General features: G+C 45.2%; 1 protein-coding gene across 1 annotated transcript in view; it reads right to left on the reverse strand.

Moving 5' to 3' along the window:
- The window catches only part of TENM2 (teneurin transmembrane protein 2), a 761,851-nt gene that overhangs the window by 241,420 nt on the left and 494,836 nt on the right, over positions 1 to 25,595 (reverse strand). Inside the window, exon 5 of the mRNA XM_040239453.1 lies at positions 5,499 to 5,621. Within this exon, the coding sequence (XP_040095387.1) occupies positions 5,499 to 5,621 (123 nt within the window). The remainder of the gene's footprint in view (positions 1 to 5,498; positions 5,622 to 25,595) is intronic.

Here is a 25,595-nt window from a genome sequence, read left to right on the forward strand (position 1 = left end):
CTGCCACGAAGGCTGCGGGTATTATATCTGCCAGTAGAGGTGCAGTACTCTAATGACGGTCTCAAACATAATGACCCCTTGCCCTTCTGGGAACTTCACCGACTTTGAAAAAGCTCCATGTAGGGAAGTGATCATTTTGGAACCCTGGGCTGTGTTCATTGAGAGGCTGACGAGAGCCAGAGGAAGAATTAGCAACCTCCCTGCTAATCTGGCTCCTAGTACCATACATTAAGCCAACTAGTAAAAATCATTATGAAGTTTTTGCTGAAAGGGCAAGTGTAGAAAAACATGTTTCTAAACAGAATAACAGTCTTTGCCATTTTTTTCCAACTTGCATACCATCTGGAAATTCTGATTTTTTTTTTCAAAGAGTAGGAAAGAAATGTGCTCCAGGCACAAATAAATGTTTACAGCTGAGTTATAAACCGAGAATGGTGGGGCTTAAAACAGACAGGCTGGCAGTGATGGAACTCAAGCTGCAGTGAGACAAATAACGCGATGAGGACCTGGCCAGCTTGTTTTTGCATGTTGGTCCTTTGGAACGGGAAGTCCTGCTTCCTACTGACCTCATCAAGCAACTAGTTAAGAAGTCCTCATTATGGTTTGTCCCAATTCTTAGAAGATAAAGAAGAAAGATAAAGTGGCAGGATTGTCTGCCTTAACATTCTGAAGGCAGCCTTTGCCTTTGGGAAATACAGCACCTCATAAGAAGCTGGCAGTCCGTGGAGGCTTGTTAAATGGACTGACTGGGAGACATTATGATGATGTCAGGAACAACAACAAATATTCATGGATCTCTTATTAGTGTCTGACATCATATACCGTGCTGTATAAGTGACATCTCATTTATGCTGGACAGCAAGCTTATGAGGGGGTACCATTCTACAGATGATGGCCCAAGAGGCTGAGGGAGGGCAAATGACCTGTTTGCATTCACACAGCTGCCAAGTGATGGAGCTGGTGTTTGTATCCCGTGAGACCAACCCCAGAGCCCTATATTACAGAGCATTTGTCAATGCAAAGTCACCAAGACTATATTAAACCCAACTCTCAGTCAAGAAGGAAAAACTGATATATTGGTGTTTGGTCTTTCTCCCTAGTCTCCTACAGTTCTTAGTTACAGGCAAGTCCAACGAAAGTAGAAATGGGTTTGTACATGATCAAGAGCAGTCACCAACACTTTCTGTAAGGGGCCAGGTAGTAAATATTTTAGGTTTTTCAGGCCATCTAAGCTTAGCGGCACCTCCTTAACTCCACTGCTCCAGAGCAAAAGCAGCCAGGGACAACGAATAACGTGGCTGGATTCCAATAAAGCTTTACTTGAAAAAACAGACGGCTGGCCAGATGGGGTCCATGAGATAGTTTGCTGACCCCGGATCTAGAGGATGCCCTGAATGTGAAATGAGTGATAGGTTTTGAGAATGGTCCATGGAATTCTATTTGGGAGTTTATTTTTTCTTAAGATCAGTGCACAAATTGGCTACATATGGTGTGCCCTTTAAAACTTCTTGTACACTTTGCCTCTGGGCCTGGCCGATCAAACTGGATTCCCTTATGCTATCTGACCAGGTCAGAACACTGTATTGAATCTTTGTTCTCCAGGCTTATCTCATCCCAGATCTATAGAAAAAGTAGTGCTCCGTGCTCTTGTAATGAAGATGTATGAGTTCATTCCTTTTAACATAGAAATACACTCGAGATGGTGAGTGATTCTGGCAGTCTGTGGGCTCTCTTCCCTTGATGTGAAATCCAACACTCAAATCAACCACATTAAGGTTTAATTGAAAGAGAGAATGGAGAAAAAAAGAAAAAGAACCATGAACAACAACAAATAGAAAAGGGGAGACAAAGCCCAAAGAACATATACTCTCCCAACTAATTAATCAAATGCTTTGCTTCCACTAACATATCCAACTGTGTAGGCTGCCCTGTCTATTAGACTCCTCGCCAAATCTGAGCAATGTAAACACTCCTGAAGACCAGGTAATGAAATCTCTATCAATGTGCCATCTTAGATGGGACTCACATGCCTGTGTTTTGCTTACATTTTAATTTGTGTCTGCTGGATACTTACCCAGTAATTGCTTAATAAGATTAACCTCCCTGGCAATGTGTGGTGGATTTTGATGAAAACATTATCGGAGTGAAGGATTATCGTATAGCACAAAAAAACAGAGGGGGTGGTATTTAATTAACTTATTGCCAATATATCTTGATTGTCTCTTTGAAACACTGGAGAAGTAGTCGATTGGAATTGATTCAGGTTATCTAAATGTATAGAATTGGTGAGTGCGGAGGAGGTGGGCCACTGAGTAAAGAAATTCAAACCCAGGGTCACTGTCTTTCGAAAGTGTTAGGCAGGTATGTGAAAATGTAAACCTTCTGAGTCGACTTTAAAACCAAACTTTTCAACTTAGGAAGAGAGGTGATCTCTTTGGTCCCAGGGAAAGTACTGTTTTGGTGTTCAGAAGGTGTTCTGAGTTTTATCTCAGCTTCAAGCAACTTGAAATGCTCAGACTTTATCATAAGAGTTCTCTTGACAAAATTCACTGGTCAGGGACTTCCCTGGTACCAGTAGATAAGAATCTGTGTGCCAATGCAGGAAATAGGGGTTCCATTCCTGGTCCGGGAAGATTCCACATGCGGTGGAGCAACTAAGGCTCACAAGCCACAATACAGAACCCATGCGCCACAGCTACTGATGCCTGGGTGCCTAGAGCCTGCCCTCTGCAGCGAGAGAAGCTGCAGCAATGGGAAGCCCGCGCACCTTAAGGAAGAGTCGCCCCTGCTCGCCGCACCTAGAGAAAGCCCACATGCAGCAACCAAGGCCCAGCATAGCCAAAAATAAGTAATTATTTAAAAAACCACTGGACAATGATTTGGCAACCCCTTTGCTGTCTCAGAACTCACTTGGAAAATATTCTTTTGTGTGTGACGTTATGTGACTCACACAATGTTTTCAAAAGCAGGTTGCATCTGAGGGGGAAAATTCTGGTCTTTTCTGAGACACTGTGAAAAATGTTCCTTTGTTCATTTAGAGACATCATACTCTTAGGAGTTGTTCTCTTCAGGGAACCTTCTGTCCTGCTGGTGTGGGAGGCTCAAGTCTGGTGGGGGTTGGAAACAAAGCTTAACCACACTGGGAGAAGAGGCGGACCTTAATCTATGGAAGTTAATGCCTATTGGGGATTTCCTTTTATGAAAACTGCTATTTTAAAAGTGTGTATAACCTCAGTACGTATGCATACACAAAATATATCCTGTGCAAAGTATATGCATATTCACTTTTTAATGTATATTCTGCACTCTTTTCAAAGGAAGGGGTGCTGATTTGGAGAATAAAGGACATTTGTGGATCAGACATTAACAGAATCTCCCAAAAGCAGTGTTTCTCAAAAAGCAGTGTCATGGACATTTTGGATAGAAAGATTACTCATTGTGGGAGGCGTTCCTCTGCACCGCAGGCTGTTTAACTGTAACGGCCTCTACCTACTAGATGCCAGTTTCATCTCTTTTAAAAGTGACAATCAAAAAAGTCTCCAGACTTTTGTCAGATATATCCCTAGGGGGCAAAGACACTGCAGCTGAGAAGCACTGCACTAAATGGAACTCAAGTTACATTTACGGGTGGTGTCAACTCCTAGAGGAGAGCAGACTATAAATCTGGGGCCAAGAAATTTAGCTCCTGGATTTTGCGTCAGTGAAGACAAAATATACTGTTCATTTTCAGGTCTGGTTTTAGTCACCTGATAATGGAAAGTACATACTTTCATCCTCAGATAAAACTTTTTCATGCTTACTTAGAGGTAATTCAGTGTTTTGATTAGGATAGATGAGGAGAGTGATTCTTCAAGCCTGGATCAAAAGATGAAAAAGTCACACTTGAAGCACTAGGACAGCTTCAGAGACAGTAATTGAAGCAACATTAGCATCTCAGAGATGACCAATGTATATCTCTATGTGAGGTATACATTAGTCTAGAATCTGGAATCTTCTTTGCAGAAAATGCCTCATCTCAGAAAACCCCAACAACTCCCCTAAAGATGTACATGGCAGAGACCTGAGTTCAAATTTGTACCTGCCTACTTGTTTGATGTGGGGTAAATTTCTTGTTTTATTTTCTCTCTCTCTTTTTTTGCTGCACCATGCAGCATGCGGGATCTCAATTTCTCCAACCAGGGATCAGACCCGTGCCCCCTGCAGTGGAAGCGTGGACTTCTAACCACTGGACTGCCAGGGAAGTCCTGGGGTAAATTTCTAAAACATCCTGGGTCTGTTTCTCTGAGATAAATTTTATCCCTTTAGAGTTATTGAAGTCATGCTGCATTAAACCTAGCACACAGTAGGTGCCCAATAAATGTTTCCCTTCCCATCACTGAGGTATCTCTCCAGGGTATTTTTAAAATGTGGAGTGAACTGCCTTGTGAGCTGAGAGGCAGAGTGATAAATCCTGTGTTTGGATAACCCTTCCAGACAACCTCTTCCCTTCCTGATTTCTGCCCTGAATCAAGCATCCTTCTCCCCTCACCCACATGCGGACCCACCTCATAGTGCCATTGGCTGCCCTGCATACATGCTAAGTCACTTGAGTCGTGGCTGACCTTTTGGGACCCTATGGGCTGTAGTCTGCCAGGCTCCTCTGTCCATGGGATTCTCCAGGCAAGAATACTGGAGTGGGCTGTCATACCATCTTCCAGGGAATCTTCCAGACCCAGGGATCGAACCCACACTTTCTACCTCTTCCGGCTCCTGCACTGCAGGGAGATTCTTTCCCGCTGAGCCATTGTTGTCCTTTAATTGCCCCACAGTCCCACTTCCCCACCGTTTTGTTTTCTCTCCTCCTTCTTAGCACCTTGTTAGCACCTATTTTTTTTTCCTGCAAAAATACAGTTGCCTGATTGCTTTCATAAACATTCCTATTGTCCCCCTTCGATGTTCTGCCAAGAGAAGCTTTGTTCCCAAGTTGTCAAAATTCCTTTCTCTTCTCTCCCGAAGTGGAACCGCTCCGGGTCCTTCCCTTTCATGCCTTGCCAGGCGGCGCTTCCTCCCAGGGGAAGCTGTATCTCTCCCCTCGGGAGAGGCTCCCGTCTAGTGGCATGTGCCGCCTGCTGGTCTCAGCTTTCCCCATCAGGCAGGACTTCCTCCTGCTGGTGCTGCTGCTGCTGCCCCAGCTGCTGCTGTTTGCTGCTGCCGCCCCGGCCTTGAGATGCTTTCAAGTAGCTGCAGAGCGTGCCAGTTGCTGCAGATAGCTTAGGTATGCACATAGCTCCGAGCCGGCACCTTGCCAGCTCCCAGCGGCTCCAGCCAAACCCAGCTCACAGACAGGGACAGCAGACAGCTTGGAACAGGGGCACCTGGAAAGGGCAGTTCTTTTTCCTCCCCTTTTCTCCTTTTTTGCATACCTTCCAAGATTTGGATCAGAAAACCTGAACCAGGGGGCGGGGGAGCTCTGACTTTTCCTGTGACCTCAAGAGGGCAAGCCGCAACTGTAACCTCACCTTTGCCTCCAGATGGCATTGTTGCCACATCATCGCTTCCTGGTAAGCCGGTCCTTATCCCATTGTTAAAGGTGTGTCCATCTGCCGGCTGGAGTTGCCAATTGAGTCCGAGCAGATGCATTGCTGCAGGAGAGACAAAGTAATGAAAATATGAATAGATAATTCAGCAATGCAAATGTCAAGGGGGAAGGCCAGGTGCTTTTTCCAAGCGGCTGCCTCTGAAGGAAGCTGCAGTTCAAAAATGGCTTGCCCCAGGCCACAGGGATTAGCTAAATACAGAAAGCAAGTAGGTCTGGGTGGGCTGGGTTTCCTCCTCCAGTGGAAAGGAAACAGCCTTGCTGACAGTGGGACAGCATCCCTGATGGTTGGGCAGAGGAGAAGGGAGAAAACACAGCTCAGACCTTCCAAAAGTGCCCCCGCAAAGGGGAACATGCCCCTTTGGACTCACTGTGAAGGGTATTCTCTATCCCTCTGGGCCTTTCCTCCTCTCTGGACAGAGTTGTTTATAGACTGGTGGTCCAGGGGCATTGACAAGGATAGTTTTCCCCCAAACTGCTCAAAATCTAAGCCTGTTTTAAATTGAGGCTCCCCAAGTAGGACCAGGCTTTTGGTCTGGTTCAGCTGGGACTACAGCTGTGCTGAAATACCCAGGTAGCCCCCACTAGCTGCAGTATTCCTTGTTGCTGTTGTTTAGTCACTAAGTCATGTCCAACTCTTTTTTTACCCCAGGACTGTAGCCCATGGGATGCTTAAGGCAAGTGTACTGGAGCGGATTGCCGTTTCCTTCTCCAGGGGATCTTCCCAACCCAGCCATTGAAGCCGTGTCTCCTGGTTGGCAGTAGTACTGGCCCACGGGAAAAGCCCACCTCCCAGACTATTTCAAACTTTAAAGATAGTTTTCCCTCCCAGCCCTCCTCCTGATCACTGAGTACCTTTCTGCCTATGGTGGAAAAAGCCAGGGGGTAGCAGTGGAATGGGGTCCTTCTCTAGAAAAAGTACGATGACAATTCCGTCTTTCTCTCTAAAATCCCTCCCACTTGCCTTCCACACCTCCCCAGAGTACAGAATGAGACAGAGTTTGGAACACTGCCTCTTCTTTGCCAAGCAAACAAGCACGCCTGCAAAACTCTTGCCTCACTCCTAGGCATGCCTCAAGTCTCCAGATACACACTTCCTTCTTGTCGTCCTTGTTGTTCTGTTGGTGCCAACTCCCCACGTCCCAGGTCATTGAGCAAACTCAATGCCCACCTACATCTGATGGTTCTCAGTAAGCTCTTCTTACAGCTCTTTTTACTGAGGCGCACGAAAGGCAAGTCCCACACACCTGCATCCTTTCGAAGTCCGGATCTAAGAAATGCTTCCTTTGCAAAAACACAAGGAGCTCCCTTCCCTGCATAGTTCTCACCCAGACAATAACCACCCGTGTCTGTCTGGCATTTCCACCGGACACAGGTTGATGCCGTTGCTATGTTTCCAGCACCGTGGGAGAGAAAGGGCTGTTGACAGCAAAAGGTTCCTAGTATGATGTGGGGATGGGAGAAACAATTAACCACAGGAAACGCAATTAACAATGCTTAGGAAATTGTTCACACAGCAATTAATTCTGCTTGCTTACCACCACCTAAAGTCAGGCAGGCTGCATTGTTTTAAGGTTAGAAAACCTATCTTCAAACTTTACAGCTCAGATTGATGGCCATGGATGAAGGTGGCAAGGTGTCCTTGGGGGCATGTCCGCTTTTTTCTCATGCACGCCCCTACCTCATAACCAAGTTTTCTTTCTCTATATTCCTCTGAAGTGCACAGCCCACTGTTGCAACTCTTCGAGATGATTCATGCTAATAAGTGACATTCACTGTACACTTTTCCGTCTGGGTAACACCTAATTTTCTCCTGCAGTTTATCTATTCTATGTAGGTCACTTACTCGAAGAGACCAGATCCAACTGCCTCAAATAATGACATATTTTCAGCGTACAGAGGTCAGGACATGAGAACTAATTGTGGCAGCTTCAAGATAACGATAGCATCTGATTTGTAATTACCAGGTGAAGGGAGCCAAGGAATTAACTATTTTTAAATGATTTTTTTAAAAGTTACAATTGGTTATCAGGGCTCGCCTCAAGCCAGCTTGCTGCTACATGGGAGATGCAAGGAGGGCCTCTGTGTTTTAAGAGAGACACAAACAGATATTGCAGGTCTAGCTGGGGCCCAGGCCTTACACGATTTTGCCTTTTCACATTTAGAGAAGGAAGTGGAGGGTTCATCAGTCAAAAGAGGATAAACAACCTCCCCAGGTGCCTTCTCAATATGAAAACTCTTGTCAAAACTGCTCCCCTCTTGAGGTTGCTGCTGTTTAGTCGCTCGGTCATGTCTGACTCTTTGAGACCCCATGGACTGTAGCCCTTCAGGCTCTTTGTCCATGGGATTTCCCTGGCAAGAATACTGGAGAGGGTTGCCATTTCCTTCTCCAGGGGATCTTCCCGACCCAGTGATGGAACCTGGGTCCCTGGCATTGGCAGGCAGATTCTTTACCAGTGAGCCACCAGGGAAGTCCCTGTCCCCTCTCCTGGTACTCAAACTTGCCATTTCAAGGTGCAGAACATATTGTAGCCATCAGCTTTAGAAGATCAGCAAGCAAGCAATACCCCAATCTTACTGGATAAAGAGAAAACATCCAGGAAACAGTGGCCTCTGTTTGAAAAGATGCCTGCACCCCCCCCCTGCTTTTTATTTTGGGTTCCATAGCATCTCTTTATTAAAACAAAAAAGAATTCTGAAAGAAAGAAAACCCCAGGTGGGATGAGAAGGGTTCGGGTTAGAGTATACAAGTTAACTTCTCAGAGAACTCCCAGAAGTGAAAGGAAAAATAAAGTGAGAGGAAGATTGGAAAAGGACAAGAGCCAAATCAATGGTGCACAGGCTCTGTCCTCCCATTAGAAGCCATGCAACTCAAGTTGCAAAATGAAACTCAAGTTTGGGCCTATGTTCCGTTGTTGAATTGAATGTTAAGTAAGGAAATGAGAACTATATCAGATGTAGAACCACGTTCTCTTGTTTTTTTCTTTTGGGGGGCGGTGGGAAAGTTTGAAACAGACTTTTGCTTCCATTTTTTTTTTTCTTGGTCAGCTATTCCTTCTCTCTTACTTGAGTAGGAAAATGAGACTCTCTTTCTGGACTGTGGGGATGGACGAAAGTGTCCTTAGGATAAAGACTCAGGGGAGCTGTGAAGTAAATGAGTTTCCTGACTAATGAGAATTCTGTTTCTTATTCTGCTACTGATTGGCTTGATGGGCTGAGAAATCAGTCTCTCAGTCAGTCTCTCTCTTTACCTTTTGTAAAGGTTTCCCTGTACACATAGGATAATGGCTGCTTAGGGCCAGAGGGAGATTCAGCATCTGCCACCCCCTGAAGACTTAGCAGAATGTCTTGAATATAGAACGTGCTCCATAAGTGTTCACTAAATTTGGTAATGACACATGGGGGCAGATGTGAAGGGTTGGATTGTAGGATATGGTACTCTGATAAATAAAAAATACATAATATAAATGTGTAAAGGATGGAATGAAACAGTGCTGGCAGTAATACAGACGGGTCTGCGAAGAGATGCGTTTTGATGATTAGGATATTAATACCTGCTGCCAGTCCTTGGATCCCTGCTATAGGCAGCCCTGTGGCAGACATTCTACAGATATTATGTCAAGGCTCACTGCTTACATTCGAGGCAGGTGCTATCATCGTGCCCATTCACGGACAAGGAAGCTGTTGACTATTAAGTATGATCAGAAGGGGCTTTTGGAATCCCAGGAGGATTACAACATGAGGTGGTTGGCTGCTTCATACTTCACAGTGATTTCATTACAAATTCTGGTTTGCAACAGGATCTCAGCCAACCTGGTCTCATAACTCATGATTAATCTCCCTATGGTCTATGAAGTGCCATTTTATTGGGCTGGCCAAAAAGTTCATAACATTTTATGGGAAAAGTCAAACGACCATTTTGGCTGGCTCAATATATAGTTAGCATCCTTTTCCTGGGGCAGGGGCTGGTTTACAGATCCTCACCTTGTTGATTTCATCACACACGCTGTACACCTTTTCCCTCTGCCACATGATCAGCTTGGGTCTGGAGTGAAGACAGCATGGCCTGGGGCCATGACTGATCAGTGATAGAATACAGAATGAGTGCAGAAGGGAACCATTACTGTTACAAGCAATGGAGAGTCTGGGGCTCTTTGTTATAGCAGCATGCTTGAGCCGATCTTGACTGATACATTTAAGTATACAGGATGTGAGAAATTGTACTTTTATACCTTAGGTGTCTGTGCAGTCCTAGAGTTATTTACTTACAGGGTCAGGATCCTTTCTAAAAACCAGCTGGGAAGAGTTAGCACATATTTAGGGCCACTACATTTTTTTCTCTATGAACAACAAGTAGCTCTTTAAATATTAAGTGATGATATCTCCAATTCTGATCTGCTCACAGAATCAGACTTAGAAAGCCAAGAAGCCTCAGGGAAGAAGCCTATTGCTTTTTCATCTAAAGATTTTAGGTGAACACTGGCCTCATTATTTTCTTCCCAAAGACATCTGGATGCAGTGGGGGTGGTCCCCTCCTTTGCTAGCCACAAATGCTCCAGCAGCTCATCCCACAAGGTCCTGTTCAGGCCATCTGAGGGTCAGGAGTGAAATGAGTTTGGGAGACCCTCTCCCTAATGTTATTCACCCCCCACCGACAGCCAAAATGCACAATTTATCATGATTTGACAGGCTCCACTCCAGAGAGACCCTGGGATGGAACCAGGGGGCTCCACAGGGCAGGAGGGACAGAAGAGGAAAAGCCTCCAAGTGGAAGTTCATGTAATGCAAGTGGCAGCTGGGAAACCAGCCACTAAAAACACAATAGGCAAACAGACTCTGAAAGTGTCTCTGGCTAATTGGAGAAAACTTTCATCAAGTACTAAAAAGGCACCAAGGCAGGTCCAACAGACCACACACAGACCCCAGATTTCAGCAGGAATAATGAACAGACCTACCTGGAGTGAGGGTACTGTTTTCTCATTGAACTTGCCTGTGTTTGTGCCAGATATGCTCTGACTGAAATACTCAGGGGGAACCAAAGCAAAGGGAAGGTACAGGGGCTGGTGGCAGGTAAAAGAATTCTCTAGCAACAGCAAGGGCAGGAGACTGGAGGCCTGGAAAAGTGGCAGCTTGGAACGGGGGTTGTCTGAAATAGTAATTAGGCTATGTGTGGGCCCTGCTGGGTGCCACTTAGAACCTTCCATGCTCACTGGCTGGCAGAGGATCAAGTTGACAAGAGGGCCAATCAATATGTCAGCAACACTTCCCAGAGAGCTGCTCAGCCCCTGCTTGTCAAAGAGGGCAAACACGGGGGCCACGGGGGTTCTGTGTTTGCCGAGCAGGTCCCCAGGAACCGGGGCTATCTTTAAAGATCAGCTTTGTCAATACATAACTGGAGGAAGAGACTGGGCTTTCCCTTTGAAAATGGAAGCCTTCAGGCCAAGCAGAGCTTAGGGAGGGGGCCAGGGAGTCGAGCTCTCCGGGTCTTGTGTGTGGCTCAGCCTGCGAGCAGATTCGCAAGGGCCTTAGAGATGACGGCAAAGCTCCTTTGGAGCCCAGGCAGGCTGATGGGGAAGGTCAGGGCTGGGTCTCCCCACCCTGACATCAGCAGATCAAGCCAACACTGCCAGGGCTCCTGTGGGAAATGTACCCAATTTGGAAAGGGCCCTTGTCCAGAGGAGAGAAAGAATCCCAGTGGAATACTCTGAGCTCTAGTGCACCAATGCTAACCTGGAACTTGCACAGGCAATCTGCAAAGGCACTTTTGCAAGCAGTAGTGAAAATTAACACATGCAAATGAGCCCGCTCAATGATGATGGTGACAATTAACATTTATTTTGGCATGGAGCCAGGTGTTGGGCTAATTACAGTGTTTGCATTATTTATTCATCATTTATCATTCAGCATATATTTATTGAGTACCTAGAGTGTGTTAGGTATGTATTCCTAGGTGTCAGGAATAAAGACAAATCCCTTGCTCTCATGGAACTTACATTTTAGTGGGAAACAGCAACTAAAGACATAAGTGAAAAGTAGGGTCTAGGGCTAGGAAATGCCAGGACATGGGGGATGGCGAATTGAACATTTTTTTTTTTGGCTTGTTTAAATACAGTGGGAGACCTGGGTTCGATCCCTGGGTTGGGAAGATTCCCTGGAGCAGGGAAGGGCTACCCACTCCAGTATTCTGGACTGGAGAATTCCATGGACTATACAGAGTCAGACACGACTGAGCGACTTTCACCTTCACTGAAATGTAGTAGTTTAGTAGTAGTTTTAGTTGCTCAGTCGTGTCCGACTCTCTGTGACCCCATGGACTGTGGCTTGCCAGGGTCCTCTGTCAATGGGATTCTCCAGGCAAGAATACTGGAGTGGATTTTCATGCCCTTCTCCAGATCTTTCTGATCCAGGGATCAAACCCAGGTCTTCTGTACTGCAGGCAGATTCTTTACCGTCTGAGCTATAGGGAAGATCCTGTTTAAATATAGACCAATCGAAAACAACGTCTGTAGTGGGATGGGGAGGGAGGTGGGAGGAGAGTTTAAGAGGGAGGGGACATATGTATACCTATGGCCAATTCATGTTGATGTATGGCAGAAACCATTATAATACTGTAAAGTAATTGTCCTCCAGTAAAAGAAAATAAATGAATAAAAATGATGTCCGTCATAGGTAACATTTGAGCCAAGCCTTGAAGGAAGGAAGGAAGGAAGGAAGGAAGGAAAGAAGCAATTTATGATGATATCGTGGGAAGAACATTCCAGGTTGAAGTGAAGTTAGGGGGAAAGGAGAGTGTGGCGTGCTGGAGGGGTTGGTGATAGGGAGTGGGTGCCCTTGGAGGTTGTCTGCCATGTATTTAGGTGAGATGGGATGACAATGGAGGGTTCTAAAGTGCATGAAGGCTCATTTACCTCATTCTGACCCTGTGAGATGCTCATATACTCTATGATTTTTGCTGAGGAAATTGAGGCTTTGGAAGATTAACTCATTATTGACCAGGGAATTTTTGAAGAAACTAAGGCCTATTGCCAGCGATTTGTTTTGTAAGTGAATACTGAAATGTCTCTGGTCAATAACACTTGGGTAATTACATCTCTGGTCAAAAATGTGGTAAGTGACTTGCCCAAGATCCAGAGGCAGTAAATGGGAAGCCTGCAATTCTGACTGGGACACGTGTATCTGCAGAGTTGACCACCATGCCCTCCAGCCAGTGACTCCCTCCACCAACTCCTCACTGGAGGCCATTGGGCCCTCCGAGTTCTTTAAATGAACCACGGCTTTGCCAAGACCGAATAAGTCAGGTGGGCTACAGAATCTCTTCCTAAATATTGTCAAGGCTCACTCGGGAACAGACGCCTCCTTTTGTAAGCAGTGATTAGTCTTCTATAAATATAAAAAAAACAGTGTGCTATTTAACTTAAAGGAATGGCCATTGTCTGGAGAAAATAAATCTGTGTGGCAACTTCAATTTACAGTCTGACTGCCCAACCATCAATATGTTTGGTGACTTTTTCCAGGGTCGGTTTGCTTATCATCCTTTGGGGACGCGGTAGACGACAGCATGTCTTCCTACTTGAAGGGAGGGGTTGCTGCAATGTATTAATTATCCTTTTGAGGAGGGCTGTTAGTGCCAAAATGACCTTGTGCCTAAAAGAAGAGCCGCAAACAAAACCATGAGAGAGAACATTCTTGGAAATGCCTAAAGTCTTAAAGGAGTTTAAAAAAATTAAATCTTAAAGGAGTTTTTTTTTTAATCCCTTTCAAACGGCCATGGTGAAGTGATTTCTTTTATTTTCGCCCTACTATACTGCGATACACTGAACGTAATAAACTTTCAAAGCACTGCAGGGAAGTTACGCCCACAAATCTCTTTACTACTAATGGGATTTGTGCACCTATCTCCCAAGAACGCTCTGAAAACTTACTTGCCTGTGTCCAACTTCCGGCCCACAGGTTCCAAAATGGTCGCAAAGTTTACAGCCCAGGAATTACATGGAAGAGAAAAGATGAGCTGTAGATAACCATATCAGAATCCTGGCAGGACCACGGGTAGTGAGAGGGGCTTGGGAGAAATGGACCGGCCTCGATCCCTCTACCTGCACTTTCTCATCCTCCAGCCATGGTGCCTCAGTGGTTCCCTGCACACGCTTTGTCTCTGCCTTTCTAATTCTAGTCCCTCGCAAAAGGAGGAAGGATTTCTGGCCCCTCCTGCATGTCTGCCATGAGGACAAGGAGCCAGTTACATGAGGCAGCCCTGGGACCAGAGAGCAGTATGTTCCTGATGCAAGAAGAATCCACACGGAGGGACCAGCGCATTAATCTATTCTTGTGACAGGCTTGGAATGGAATGGTACAGCGAGTGGGAAGTGGTATGAGATTAATCAGTTCCTGTGTTTAGAGGAAACAAATGGGGCTCCTTGCCACTTCAGGGTACACGGGGCCCCCACGCTGGCATCGGTTCCACTCCCATCGTCCCCACGCACCCACTGCACTGCCGGTGGCAACTGTTACCAGTGTGGGTGCGTGGTGTCTGCTGTGCTCCGGTGACCTCTAAGAAGGCCCCGGGCTCCCAGCATCACTGGGCGGATGATATGTAAGACAGACACACACACTCACGGCCACTTTCTGTTTCTCGTGAGGGGCCCCCAGGAATGCACTGGAGGAGAGGTGGTGCTGCTGGAGCTTCCCATTGTCCAACGAGCCAGCTTATCCTTGGGCCGATAAAACACACACCTGGAGCCATTCAACACACAGAGCATCATTTCCCACCCCAGACTACTCCGTTCCTGCTGTTATTTTTCCCGGGAAAGAACTAAAATAAAAGCCTTTCTTTCTCCAAGAAAGGACCCATGTGATCAAAATACCTTTAGAGAATGATAATATCGGTAGGTTTTACTCTGCAAACAAATCACGGTCTCGGATTTTAAGAGCTTTTGTGATAGCAAAACACACCCCCACAATCCTTACACATACACCTCAACGCATCTTTCTCCCCACCGCCCCCCGAAGATTATCATTCAGGGTTGACAACCCAAACAGTATTCAGCTCTCTTTAAGGAACAGCAACCAGCAGTCCTGTTCAAGAGGGCGCTGGTCCCTAAGACCACCAACTACGAGGGAAGGCGATGTGAGCTGCACGTGGCACGTGACCACTGGAATCCTAGGAAGCAGACATTATGAATGTTTTAGAGGATGAGATGTCATATCGATCAGGAGATATGCTGTTTGTGCTGGAACAAAGAAGGGAAACTCTCTTTTGAAAATAGCCTTCTGTAAGAGGGAGTGAGGAGAGGGGTCTGGAAGGTGACAATTAGCGTGGTGGCCCTACTCTGTTCTCTCAACTGCTGCAAATGAGAAGGAGTGTCCAGACTCACTTCCTTCCCTGAGTCCCAGGCAGCCCCCAGCAAACTGCTCCTGGTGAGCCTTCTGATTGAACTCAGAGCCTACAGCCAGGCAGCCTGAGATTGGCAGCCAAGCCAGGGCAGCTTAGCAACGGGGTAAAGGAGCTATCTCCCTCTCCTGAGTCCCTGAGAGATTCAGCTCCATCAGGGTTCAAAGCCCTGCACTGCTACTCATAAGCAGATGACCTTGAACCAATGAATTCACCTCTCTGAGCTTTACTTTCCTCAGCTAGAATAAAAGCTAACATTTTTATAAAGTACTGACTCAGTGGCCAGTACTGAGCCACCGAGTATGCATTACCTTACTTACCCTTTACAATAAATCCAGAGGTGGGTTCTGTTATCATTCCCATTTAATAGATGAAAAAATTGAGGCCAAAAGGTGTTGGGAATTTTGCCCACACTGACAGGGCTCAGAGTTGGGGCAGCTGATTATGGAATCAAGCACATGCTCTCAGCCGTTTATGGGGAGAGGGGTGATCAAACCAAACTTGCAGGGTGTAGCCGGTATAAAAGAGGCAGGAACCTGGGGATATCAAACACACAGGAGGCACTCAAGAAACGTGTCTCACTTCCTCTTGGGTCTCAGATCATTTTGTCATTACAACAACGGTGATCGTGGCTAACTTTTATTAAGCCCTTAATGTGTGCCAGGCATAGATTTTATGGAGTGTGTACATTATTTGCCCATTTCACAGATAACGAAATTGAAGCTCAAGGAATTGATATAACATGCAGCTGGTAAGTGGTCGAGGGGTGATTTGAACCTGAGTCCTGTGACACCTACAGCCTGAGTACTGACTGTATCACCCAGCTCACAGTGGGACAACTGTCAGTTCAAGTCCAATACCGGTGGAGACAGGGGATGTATATTCATCTAGATAGTCTTCCCCCATTGGCATGAACCCCTTATCCGAGGCAACTTTGTGGCTTCCTTTTCTGCATCACATTAGGATGGAAGAGCCACAGTTGAGATGGGCTCAAAGGTCATCTGGTCCAGACCTTTGCTGTACAGATGGTGCCCTTGACAGTCAATGACTGGCTGAGCCTGGATTTGAAACTTGGTCTCTTAATTCTTTGTCTGGTGCCCTCTCTGCTGTCTCTTCCATTTCCTTAAAGACAGAGAAGCTGATGGGCAATGAAAGGCCTTAAAAAACAATGAAGGCACTGCAGAGAAGCCATCTTGTCTCACCTAAGATTTTTATTACTATTATCTGCAATGCAGGGCATGAGCAAAAATAGCCTGTTAATAAATTAGTCAACAAACTGGGCATTATTGTTCTTCCTGATCCTAAATTCATTAGCTAGGGTTTCTATGACAAAGTACTTCTGCTGCAGAAGTTCATTCACACCTGGAATCTAAAATCACTATTTTTCTATTTATTTCTACCTGGTCCAAGGACGCCGTGGTTGATAGAGATGTGATCCCTCCTGTATGTCAACTTGGTAATTTTTCAGGAGTGAGAAATGAGTTGAAGAAATAAGGATGTTAAGCAAATCCTGTATGTAATTCTCATTTCAATCTGGTCATTTGTTCAGCAAGGCCAAATTAGGCACATGGGGAGGCTGCCAGTGTTCTTTTCAATTTTTAATTTCTGACATGGTTCACTCAAGGATTTTTTTTCAACTCAAGAATAAAAAATCTTGTGTTAACAAATTGGACTTGATCTTTCTCTTAAATGGTTTTAAGTTAAGTGGATTTCACATGCCTAACCTGTAACATTTAAAACTTGATTCTGATGGAAAGAAACACTGGATTTTAAAAGGAGTTAGTTCTCTCCCCCAGAGCCTGATCATAGAGTGGGAAGTGAAAAGTTTCAGAAATATGGTAGTCCTGGTTCTCTGATATGCTTAATATTAACATGGTCAATTTTTTACTGGGAAAATAACTAGTCTAGAAAAAAAGGGATACCTTCTTATTGTAATGCAAGCCACCGGTATCCATCAAAAGAGAAGTACATTTTCATCTGCAATAAGATAATGACACAGCTAGGCTTATTTTTGAGTTTTTGACAATTTACTTAGTAGAGCTAATTTCAGGGGTTTTATAGGACACTCAAGTTCCACAGATTTCTTTCCTGCTGAAGGTACACCTTGGTTTCAAAAGGTAGCAGCATTGTAACCACCATGGCATTTCTGGCTTATATAAAGCATTGCAATGCCAGCAGAATGACATTCTACGCACCCTCCCTCTTCTCTTTAGTTGGTGATTCCTCCCCACCTTGGGCACAGTGAAATGTGGTTCTGCCAAAACAATAAAAGTTTGTTAAACAGAAAACCATGTTATATTCTTTCAGCTTTTAAATTTAAATGAACTACAGTGAAATAAAGTGAAAAATTCAGTTCACATGTGGCTACTGGACAGTACAGTTCCAGACCATTGGGGCTTACTGGGGTTCTTCTAGACCGATTTCCTCCTCTTAGCTCCCAGGATATTTTGAGCCCATATCTCTCAGGGCATCTACAGCTTTACGTGGTAATAACTTATTTGCTGGTCACCCTACCTCCCCTCAAACTTTGAGCCATGAGCACCTTGAGGGGTGAGAGTGAGTCTTTACCCAGCTCATTTCAATTTGCCTGCAATGGAGGAGACCTGGGTTCAGTCCCTGGGTCAGGAAGATACCCTGGAGAAGGGGATGGCTGCCCACTCCGGTATTCTTGCCTGGAGACTCCCGTGGACAGAGGAGCCTGGAGGGCGACAGTCCACACGGTGTCACAGAGTCGGACACGACTGAGTGACTAACACACTTTTCAGTTTGCTGTGGCAACCTGTATCAGGTTTAGAACACACTAGTGTCCAAAAAACAATTACTCAGTAAAAGAATGACTTGACAAGCTGTGTTTAAAAAAATGCAATTAACAGAGCTCTTACAGTGTACCAGGCTAAGAATAATCATGGCAATAGTCATAAACAGTATCTGCTGAATCTGGACTTTGTATCAGGCTGTCAATTACTATAGGCATTTCTCATCTGACTATGCTCCTGCCCCTAAAACATCATCTTTGAGGCAGGACTTATTATTTCTGTTTTACAGATGAGGAAACTGAGGCTTAGGGAGATTAAATACCTTAACCTACTCTCACACAGCTACTAAGTGCCAGAGCCAGGAAAACACATGTATCTCTCAATCCCTCACTGGTGGTTCCCTAACCTCAGTCATCATGGACCATGGTCCTGATTTTTCATTAAATCCCATCTCCACTCATGCTATTATTTCCTCACTACATTTTAAAATCACCTTTCCCCACCTCTTAAAATTTTAATCCACTTAGCCTCATCCCAAAATAGTATCTGTGAAATAAAAAGCTTGATGTATTAGTTGTAAGGCTTTGTGACACATGAAAATACACACAGAATTACTGAAATAAAGAAGTTTGCCCACACAGTTCACAGTGGTCTACCTCCTACACTGGGGCAAACACTACCCCCTGCTAGATTGCCTCTAACTTAGAACATCTGTCTTTCTGTTTCCAAAGACCCACCCTTATTTCTATGTTTTCTGCCCTCTACAGTAGTCTAAGAGAGGAAAAAAATTAAAAACCAGCAGTAGAAGAATGGGCTGGAAAGAAGGCTGCTCCTGCCTGTCTTCTCTCATTATTTCTTAGCTGGATTAAACGCAGAACGTAAGTAAACCACAAGACCTGACCTTCCATACAGTCCCTCCACCTTGAGGCTTGCTCTTTACATCTTCAGTGCCAGAGGACTAAGATGGCTTAAGGCAGGCTGGATCCATGGGGTCAGTCCTTCCTGCTGAGAGCCTCCCCACCATATACCAGAATCATGCCAGGATAGTCTGGAACCTGCTGGAATTCAAGAGTCCTGATCCATACCACCTGCTGCCCACAAACATATCCATAGCCCAGACCACCATGGATGTCTTCCTGGACATTCCTGTTTCTATTTAACTCATAAATTCACTGGCAATCATTGTGCACCTACTATATCCCAGAGACTACAAACCCGCCATGCAAATCTCTTTCCTTTTTTTAAGTTTTATTATATTTATGTTATTATAACTGATGTAGAATGCTGTGTTAATTTCTGCTATATAGCAAAATGCTTCAGCTGTATGTCTATATATTCTTTTTCATATTCTTCTCCATTATTGTTCTTCACAGGATACTGAATACAGTTTCCTATGCTGTAAGTTGTTTTTGTTCAGTCACTCAGTTGTGTCCGACTCTGAGACCCCATGGATTGTAGCTCACCTGTCCTTTACCTCTCCTGAAGGACCTTGTTGCTTACGCCTCTTGTATATACTAGTTTTCAATGTGATTTTCAATAATAGTCAACACTAATATAGTGGTTGCTGGGTGCTAGACACTTCTAAGAAGGTTAAATATTTAGGCACGAAATATTTGATAGATCAAATGTGGTAGAATATCTAAGTTGCAATGGTCCAACTTAAATATATTAATCATTTACTACAATAGCTCCAGAGACAGACACTTTTATTATTACTCATTTATATCTGAAGAAACTATAGGGGTGAGAGATTAAGTAACCTGGTCATCCAACCACCAGTAACAAACCTGGGCTTTGAACTTGGAAACTCTGGCTCAGAACACTTAACCATAATGCATTCTGCCTCTCAGAGTAAAAGTGTCAAAAGAGAATGCTACTTTCTTTCTGCCTAAAGACTAAAAGCTACACTTCAGTTGCATTGTGGGTAAATATACTTTTATGGAGACAATGGAACATGTACTTAGAGCAGCTTAGCAGCCAAAAAGACTTGGCTTCAAGCCCAGGTCTCCCTGGCCCTTAGGTATCTGTGAGATTCTGGGACTGTTTAGTTTTTTGACTTCTCTGACCCTCAGTTTCCTCATCTGTAAAGTGGGAATCTTCACACTCCCTACCTCCCAGGAGAGATCGTCACATTTAATGAAATACAACATGCAAAACACTGAGCTCAGCTTGACAGAGTTACAAGCTCAATAAACAAGTTATTGTGTGGACTGGCCAGAAATAACACTGCCTATTTGGAGAAAAGTATCTTTCAAACTCCAAATCGTTTGATTATAAGCAAATAGTCATCTCTAAATTGGAGATGCCCTGCCTGCTGAATGAAAACCTCAGAATCCGAAGTGGAAAAATACTTAGGGGTCATCTGCTCCAGACTCATTTTACAGAAGAAGTGACGGAGCCCAACCGAACAGGGGTTGAACACCTTGGCAGGGAGGCCAGGCACTATTCTCCAGGAGCACAGACCCCTGACCTCATTCGCTTCCACCTTGCTGCTTGGACTCTTAAAGTCATCCTTTTGGGGAGACGCTTTCAAGTGGGATGTCAGACCTGCTGACCCGACTCACAGATTCCACACGTGTGTGATGTCACTGGCAACATAGAGCAGTGTTGGGAGGTGCAGTTGGGGTGGGAAAGGGAGGTGAGGGGGGGATTCTAAATGATTTCTATCAACCTTCTCCAAAGCTCCCGCCAAAACAAAGCCCAAGTAAAATCAGCATCTTTTCTATGCAAATGTAACTTCAACACAAGCCCTCCAACCTCTCTCTTTCCACCCAGATTGCCACCTTGAATCCCTTCCTGTGTTAATATTCAGGAGATGCTTCTGTGTAACAAACATTCCGTAGCAATATTTCCTACATTTACCCCGATAGTCACAAACTCAGTCTGCTCACATGGTTAGGTTTGTGCAGTGTGGGAGAGCTCAGTTAACAAACCTTCCCTAATCTTTGACTGTGAGCTGGGTGCTGAGCCAGGCTCAGGAGGGGAGTGGTTACCGAGACGCTGCTGCCCTCCAAAAGCTGCCTGTCCAGGCCAGTGGTTTCAGGCCATGGTGCCCAGACTAGCAGAATCAGCATCCTCTGAGAACTTGTTAGGAAATGCAAATTACTGGGCCCCACTCCAGACCTATAAATCAGAAACTCAGGCACGGGTGGGGCTCAGGTATCTCTGGATTAACAAGCCCTTTAAGAGATTCTGACGGACGCTCAAGTCGGAGAACTACTGGTGCTGTAGCAAGAAGCACTGGTGCTGACAGCAATGAGTAAAGCAGAATTGAAGGGTGGGAACAAGCTCCCCTTGCCTGTTTCCACAAGGGTGGAGGAGGTGAGAGACCCAGAACCTTCCACCAGGTGCGATGAGGTCTCCGCCCACACGGGAACAATGTCACAACCAGCTAGGAAGACGCAAGACGGAAAAGAGATGCTCAAGCCAGAGTGGAAAGATGGGAACAATGCCAGAACCAGACCTGAGCCAAAGTGAAACAGAGAAGCGGGGGAAGTTCCTCCCCAGCCTGCCTCCTCTCCTCCCAGGGTCTGCTGTCTGTCTGCTCTGCCTATCTGGGAAGACCAGCTATCAGAGACCCACCACCACCTCCAGACTCACAGTATGAATGCCTTTCCATCACACTGGAAGCTTCCTGGACTCCCATCCAACTCGCTCAGAACTTTGCTTTCCCAACTATCGGCCACCTCAATGCATATGAATTCAATGAATGTCCTCCTCCGCTTACAGCAACTTCACATTTTCTACTGTTAATAGATGTGTAATTATAAGGGAGCTTAAGCCAAACATATAAACTCTCAGGGTGGAAATTTTAGGCACTGTGCCTAAAATTGGGGAGATATTTTCAGAGGGACAACATTTTAGACAATGGCTCCAAGATGGCACAAAGGGAGGGTTCCCCCCTCCACTCTCTGGTCAGCCCTGGCTGCTGACGTGCAGACTGAGGGCAGGAAGGTCTTGGCGGATCTGAGCTCTGTTTGGCAGAAGGATTGCAGCCCCTTCCTCCCATCGGGCACAGAGCTGTCCAAAGAGATGCACTGAGGCAGTTGTGGCAGGGACTTCTGACAGGAAAGATCTGTGAGCATTCTTGGGGCAAATTCTTTTCCTCTTTAGTCGGGGAGGCTGAACCCACGAGTTTGAGCTTAACAGCTATACACTAGCTCAGGACTATTAAGGTTCAGCCTGATGTAGCTTCAGCAGAATAGGGCAATTTTTGGAAGGCTGTTAAGACAGTTGATGGAAGTGCGGGAGGACCTGGCCCACCAAGCCCTGTCTTTATTCTCTATCAGTGGGCTTTCTCCACACACGGTGAACCATGGCCACAAAGAACACCAGACTCATCTTCCTACCCTCTTGGGCCACCAGAGAAAAGAACTTCATTTTTCCAGCTCCACTTTCAGACGCCTTAGACAAGGACTCTGACTGTCTCAGCTGGGGTCACAGGTCCTGCCTTGGGCCTGTCACTGTGGCCTTGAAGGAAGATAACACCATGGGCCTGAACTGAAGACAATATGCAGAAGGTGCTGTGTATAGCGACCTGGTCAGCAGCTGATGATGCCACATCTGAGCAAATGAAAACATAGGATGCTAGTTACACTGGAACGTCGCATGGAATATTTAAGACGTACTAATTCTAAAAGCATTACGTGTTACTTATCAGCAACTCAGACTGCACTGGGGTTCTACAGTGAATCTGGCAGCCTTGTCACCAAAGGAACTGGTGGGAGTCAATCAGGGTTCCTATTTTGTATATACAACAGTTTGGTTAAACCCTTGAAGAGGTACAGAGTTCTTTGTGGAGCAAAGTACTGGCCATACCCAGAGGTGCCCCGACACTCCACTCTCGGTTGTGTTGGGACAGCTGTCCACGCACATGAGAGCCTGTGGCAGGCATCCCCATTCTTCACCAAGTGTAAAAACTGTGGCTGTCTGCTGTGTAAATCTCATGCACAATACTTTTTTATCAACTGTATAGATTCCCAGATGGGACCTGAGGATTTTATCAGAAAATTCATCTAGGATTATTAGAGGGATGCAAATTATACCTACAATTAGCTATTCAGCTCACACAGGTCAGAATGGCCATCATTAAAAAGTCTACAAATGAAGCCTGGAGGCAGTGAGCAGAAAAGGGAACCCTTCTACACTGTTGGTGGGAATGTGGATTGGTGCAGCCACTATGGAAAGCAGTATGGAGGTTCCTCAGAAAGCTAAAAGGAGTCACCATGTGATCCAGCAATCCCACTCACTGGCATTTATCTGGGGAAAACTTTAATTTGAAAAGATACAGGGAACTCTATGTTCATAGCAGCACTATTCACCATTAGCCAAGACATGGAAACAACCTAAAGGCCCATCGACACAGGAATGGACCAAGAAGATGTGATACATATGTACCACGGAATACTACTCAGCCATAAAAAAGAACAAAATAACGCCATCTGTGATGACATGGATGGGCCTAGAGATGATTATACTAGATAGAGTAAGCCAGAAAGAGAAAGACAAATGCTGTGTGATATCACTTACATGTGGAACTCAAAATATGGCACAAAAGAACGTATCTGTGAAACAGAAACAGACTTACAGAGAACAGGATTTGTGGTTGCCAAGCTGGGGGGAGAGCCAGGGATGGATGGATTGGGAGCTTTGGATTAGCAGATACAAGCTATTATATATAGGATGGATAAACAACAAGGTCCTACTGTAGAGCACAGGGAACCACATTCAATATCATATAATAAAATTTAATGGAAAAGAAAAACAGAATTCAGCTAGCATCAAATTGATATTCCACTCTTGCCAAAGCCCCCTAGAGACATCTGATAGCCAGCATGATACTACCTAACTGGTCCAAGTCCATCTCTTAGGCTGGATGTCAGTGCTTTCTTTCCAGAAGGCTCACTACAACCCATTCATAAAGTCTTCTCTTCTCTAATCTCAGCTGAAAATTTGAAACCTAAAGATCTCTGCCCAGTGGTTCAGTGGTAAAGAATCTGCCTGCAATGTAGGAGACCTGAGTTCAATCTCTGGGTCGGGAAGATGCCCTGGAGCAAGGCACGACAACCCATGCCAGTATTCTTGCCTGGAGAATCTCATAGACAGAGGAGCCTGGCGGGCTACAGTCCACGGCGTTGCAAAGAGCCAGACACGACTGAAGCAATTTAGCACGCATGCAAGCAAAGATCTTCAGCAAGTTCCATTTCTGCCAACAGTGTTGAATCCTGTAAATATTTACCAAACGTGTTCTGTACTCAAGGCACAGCCATTTTTTCTTTTCCTTCTGGAAGGAGGTTTATTACACAAAGTAATAGGTGATGTCTTCTTACTACCACATCAATCTGCTATAGTACCTGTGTGCTGAACTTCCTTGACAGCAAGAACAAACAGTTGTTACTGAAACCTTCCACACAGAGGAAAACAGTAAAACCAGAAACAAAAGCGAAATAACAAACAAAACTTTTACAGAGATTTATTCTCTGTTAGACTATTGAACACAAGACAGAGCAGCCCAAAGCTAAAGTTCAATTATATTTTCTAAAGCAGGAACGTCAAACAGTTCAACTTGATTTTTCTTTCCTTCAGACAACACTGTCTTATTTTGCTGATGAGGGATGACTTTTCAGCACCAAGTATCCCCCAAAGAACCCTGAGCTTTGGGGTGAAGTACTGGGCTCGGATTTAGGATACACAAAGCCAGTCTAGGGCAAGGTCAGCATAGGCGAGATTTTGAGCTGAATAACTTTTTTTCTACGCGTTCTCCCATCTGTTCTCAGGAGCAATGGTGCCTGAAAAGCTCTGGGTGAATGAACTGATAGTTAGTGAAGCAAAAAGCTAGTCTAGGGGCCCATGGGAAGCATGTCTGGTTTAAGGGCAAGACGGTATTTCCTTTTCTGGGAAGGCTCTATACATTTAGAACAGAGTCCTTAATCAAGTGCCAATGATCTCAGACTTGACCTTCAATGTTCTTTTCATGAGGTCTTGTGCTTCATAGAGTGGTCAGGAGCCAGCTCTCGCTGAGGGAGGGTACTTGGCTCCAAACAGTCTTTCTGAGAAATATGTTTCAGTGCCTGTGGGACCACTTTGGCCAGAGAGGGGATTATCATTTGAATAAGTGGCTTTAGCCAATTAGTTTATTTTTTGCTGAGTTTTTTTTTTTTTTTTTCCCATCCCACACTCCTAATTCGGTATCCTTATTTTACATAAAACTTGGAAGGCTGACTGACCCTCCTAAGGATACATGCACGGGGTATGGTGGGCCCTATTATGGAAACTGGGTAGACTGGGGGTGGAGAGATACACTTCTCACATGGACCCTCTTTACAGGCCGACTGTCTCTGTGTATCCATGTGTATGTATGTACATGTGCTCAGTCGCTCAGTTGTGTCTGACTCTTGGCGGCCATGGACTCTAGCCCTCCAGGCTCCTCTGTCCATGGGAGTCTCCTGGCAAGAATACTGGAGTGGGTTGCCATTTCCCACTCCAGGGGGTCTTCCTGACCCAGGGATTGAACCCTCATCTCTTGTGTCTCCTGCATTGGCAGGGGGATTCTTTACCACTAGTGCCCCGTGGGAAGCCTGTGTGTGTACATAAATGTCCATAAACATAAATGCATATATGTCTGTATATACATATGTATGTGTACACACACACAATATATATATCTCCCCGCATGTATGTATATGTCTTATGAGTGATTTGTCTTCATTGATTCTATCTGGCTTTGTTGCTGTGTATTCTAGAAGGCCAGTGACTAGGTATATCTGGCTCACTACTGTACCCCTGGAACCTAGCAGAGTAAAAATGGTCTCTATACAGCTCTTTCCTTTGCAAAGCACTGTGCTAAGGGTGAGTCATAAACTCTCATTTAATTTCC

This window comes from Oryx dammah, unplaced genomic scaffold (genome assembly GCF_014754425.2).
Source record: "Oryx dammah isolate SB20612 unplaced genomic scaffold, SCBI_Odam_1.1 HiC_scaffold_5, whole genome shotgun sequence".
Lineage (NCBI taxonomy): Eukaryota > Metazoa > Chordata > Mammalia > Artiodactyla > Bovidae > Oryx > Oryx dammah.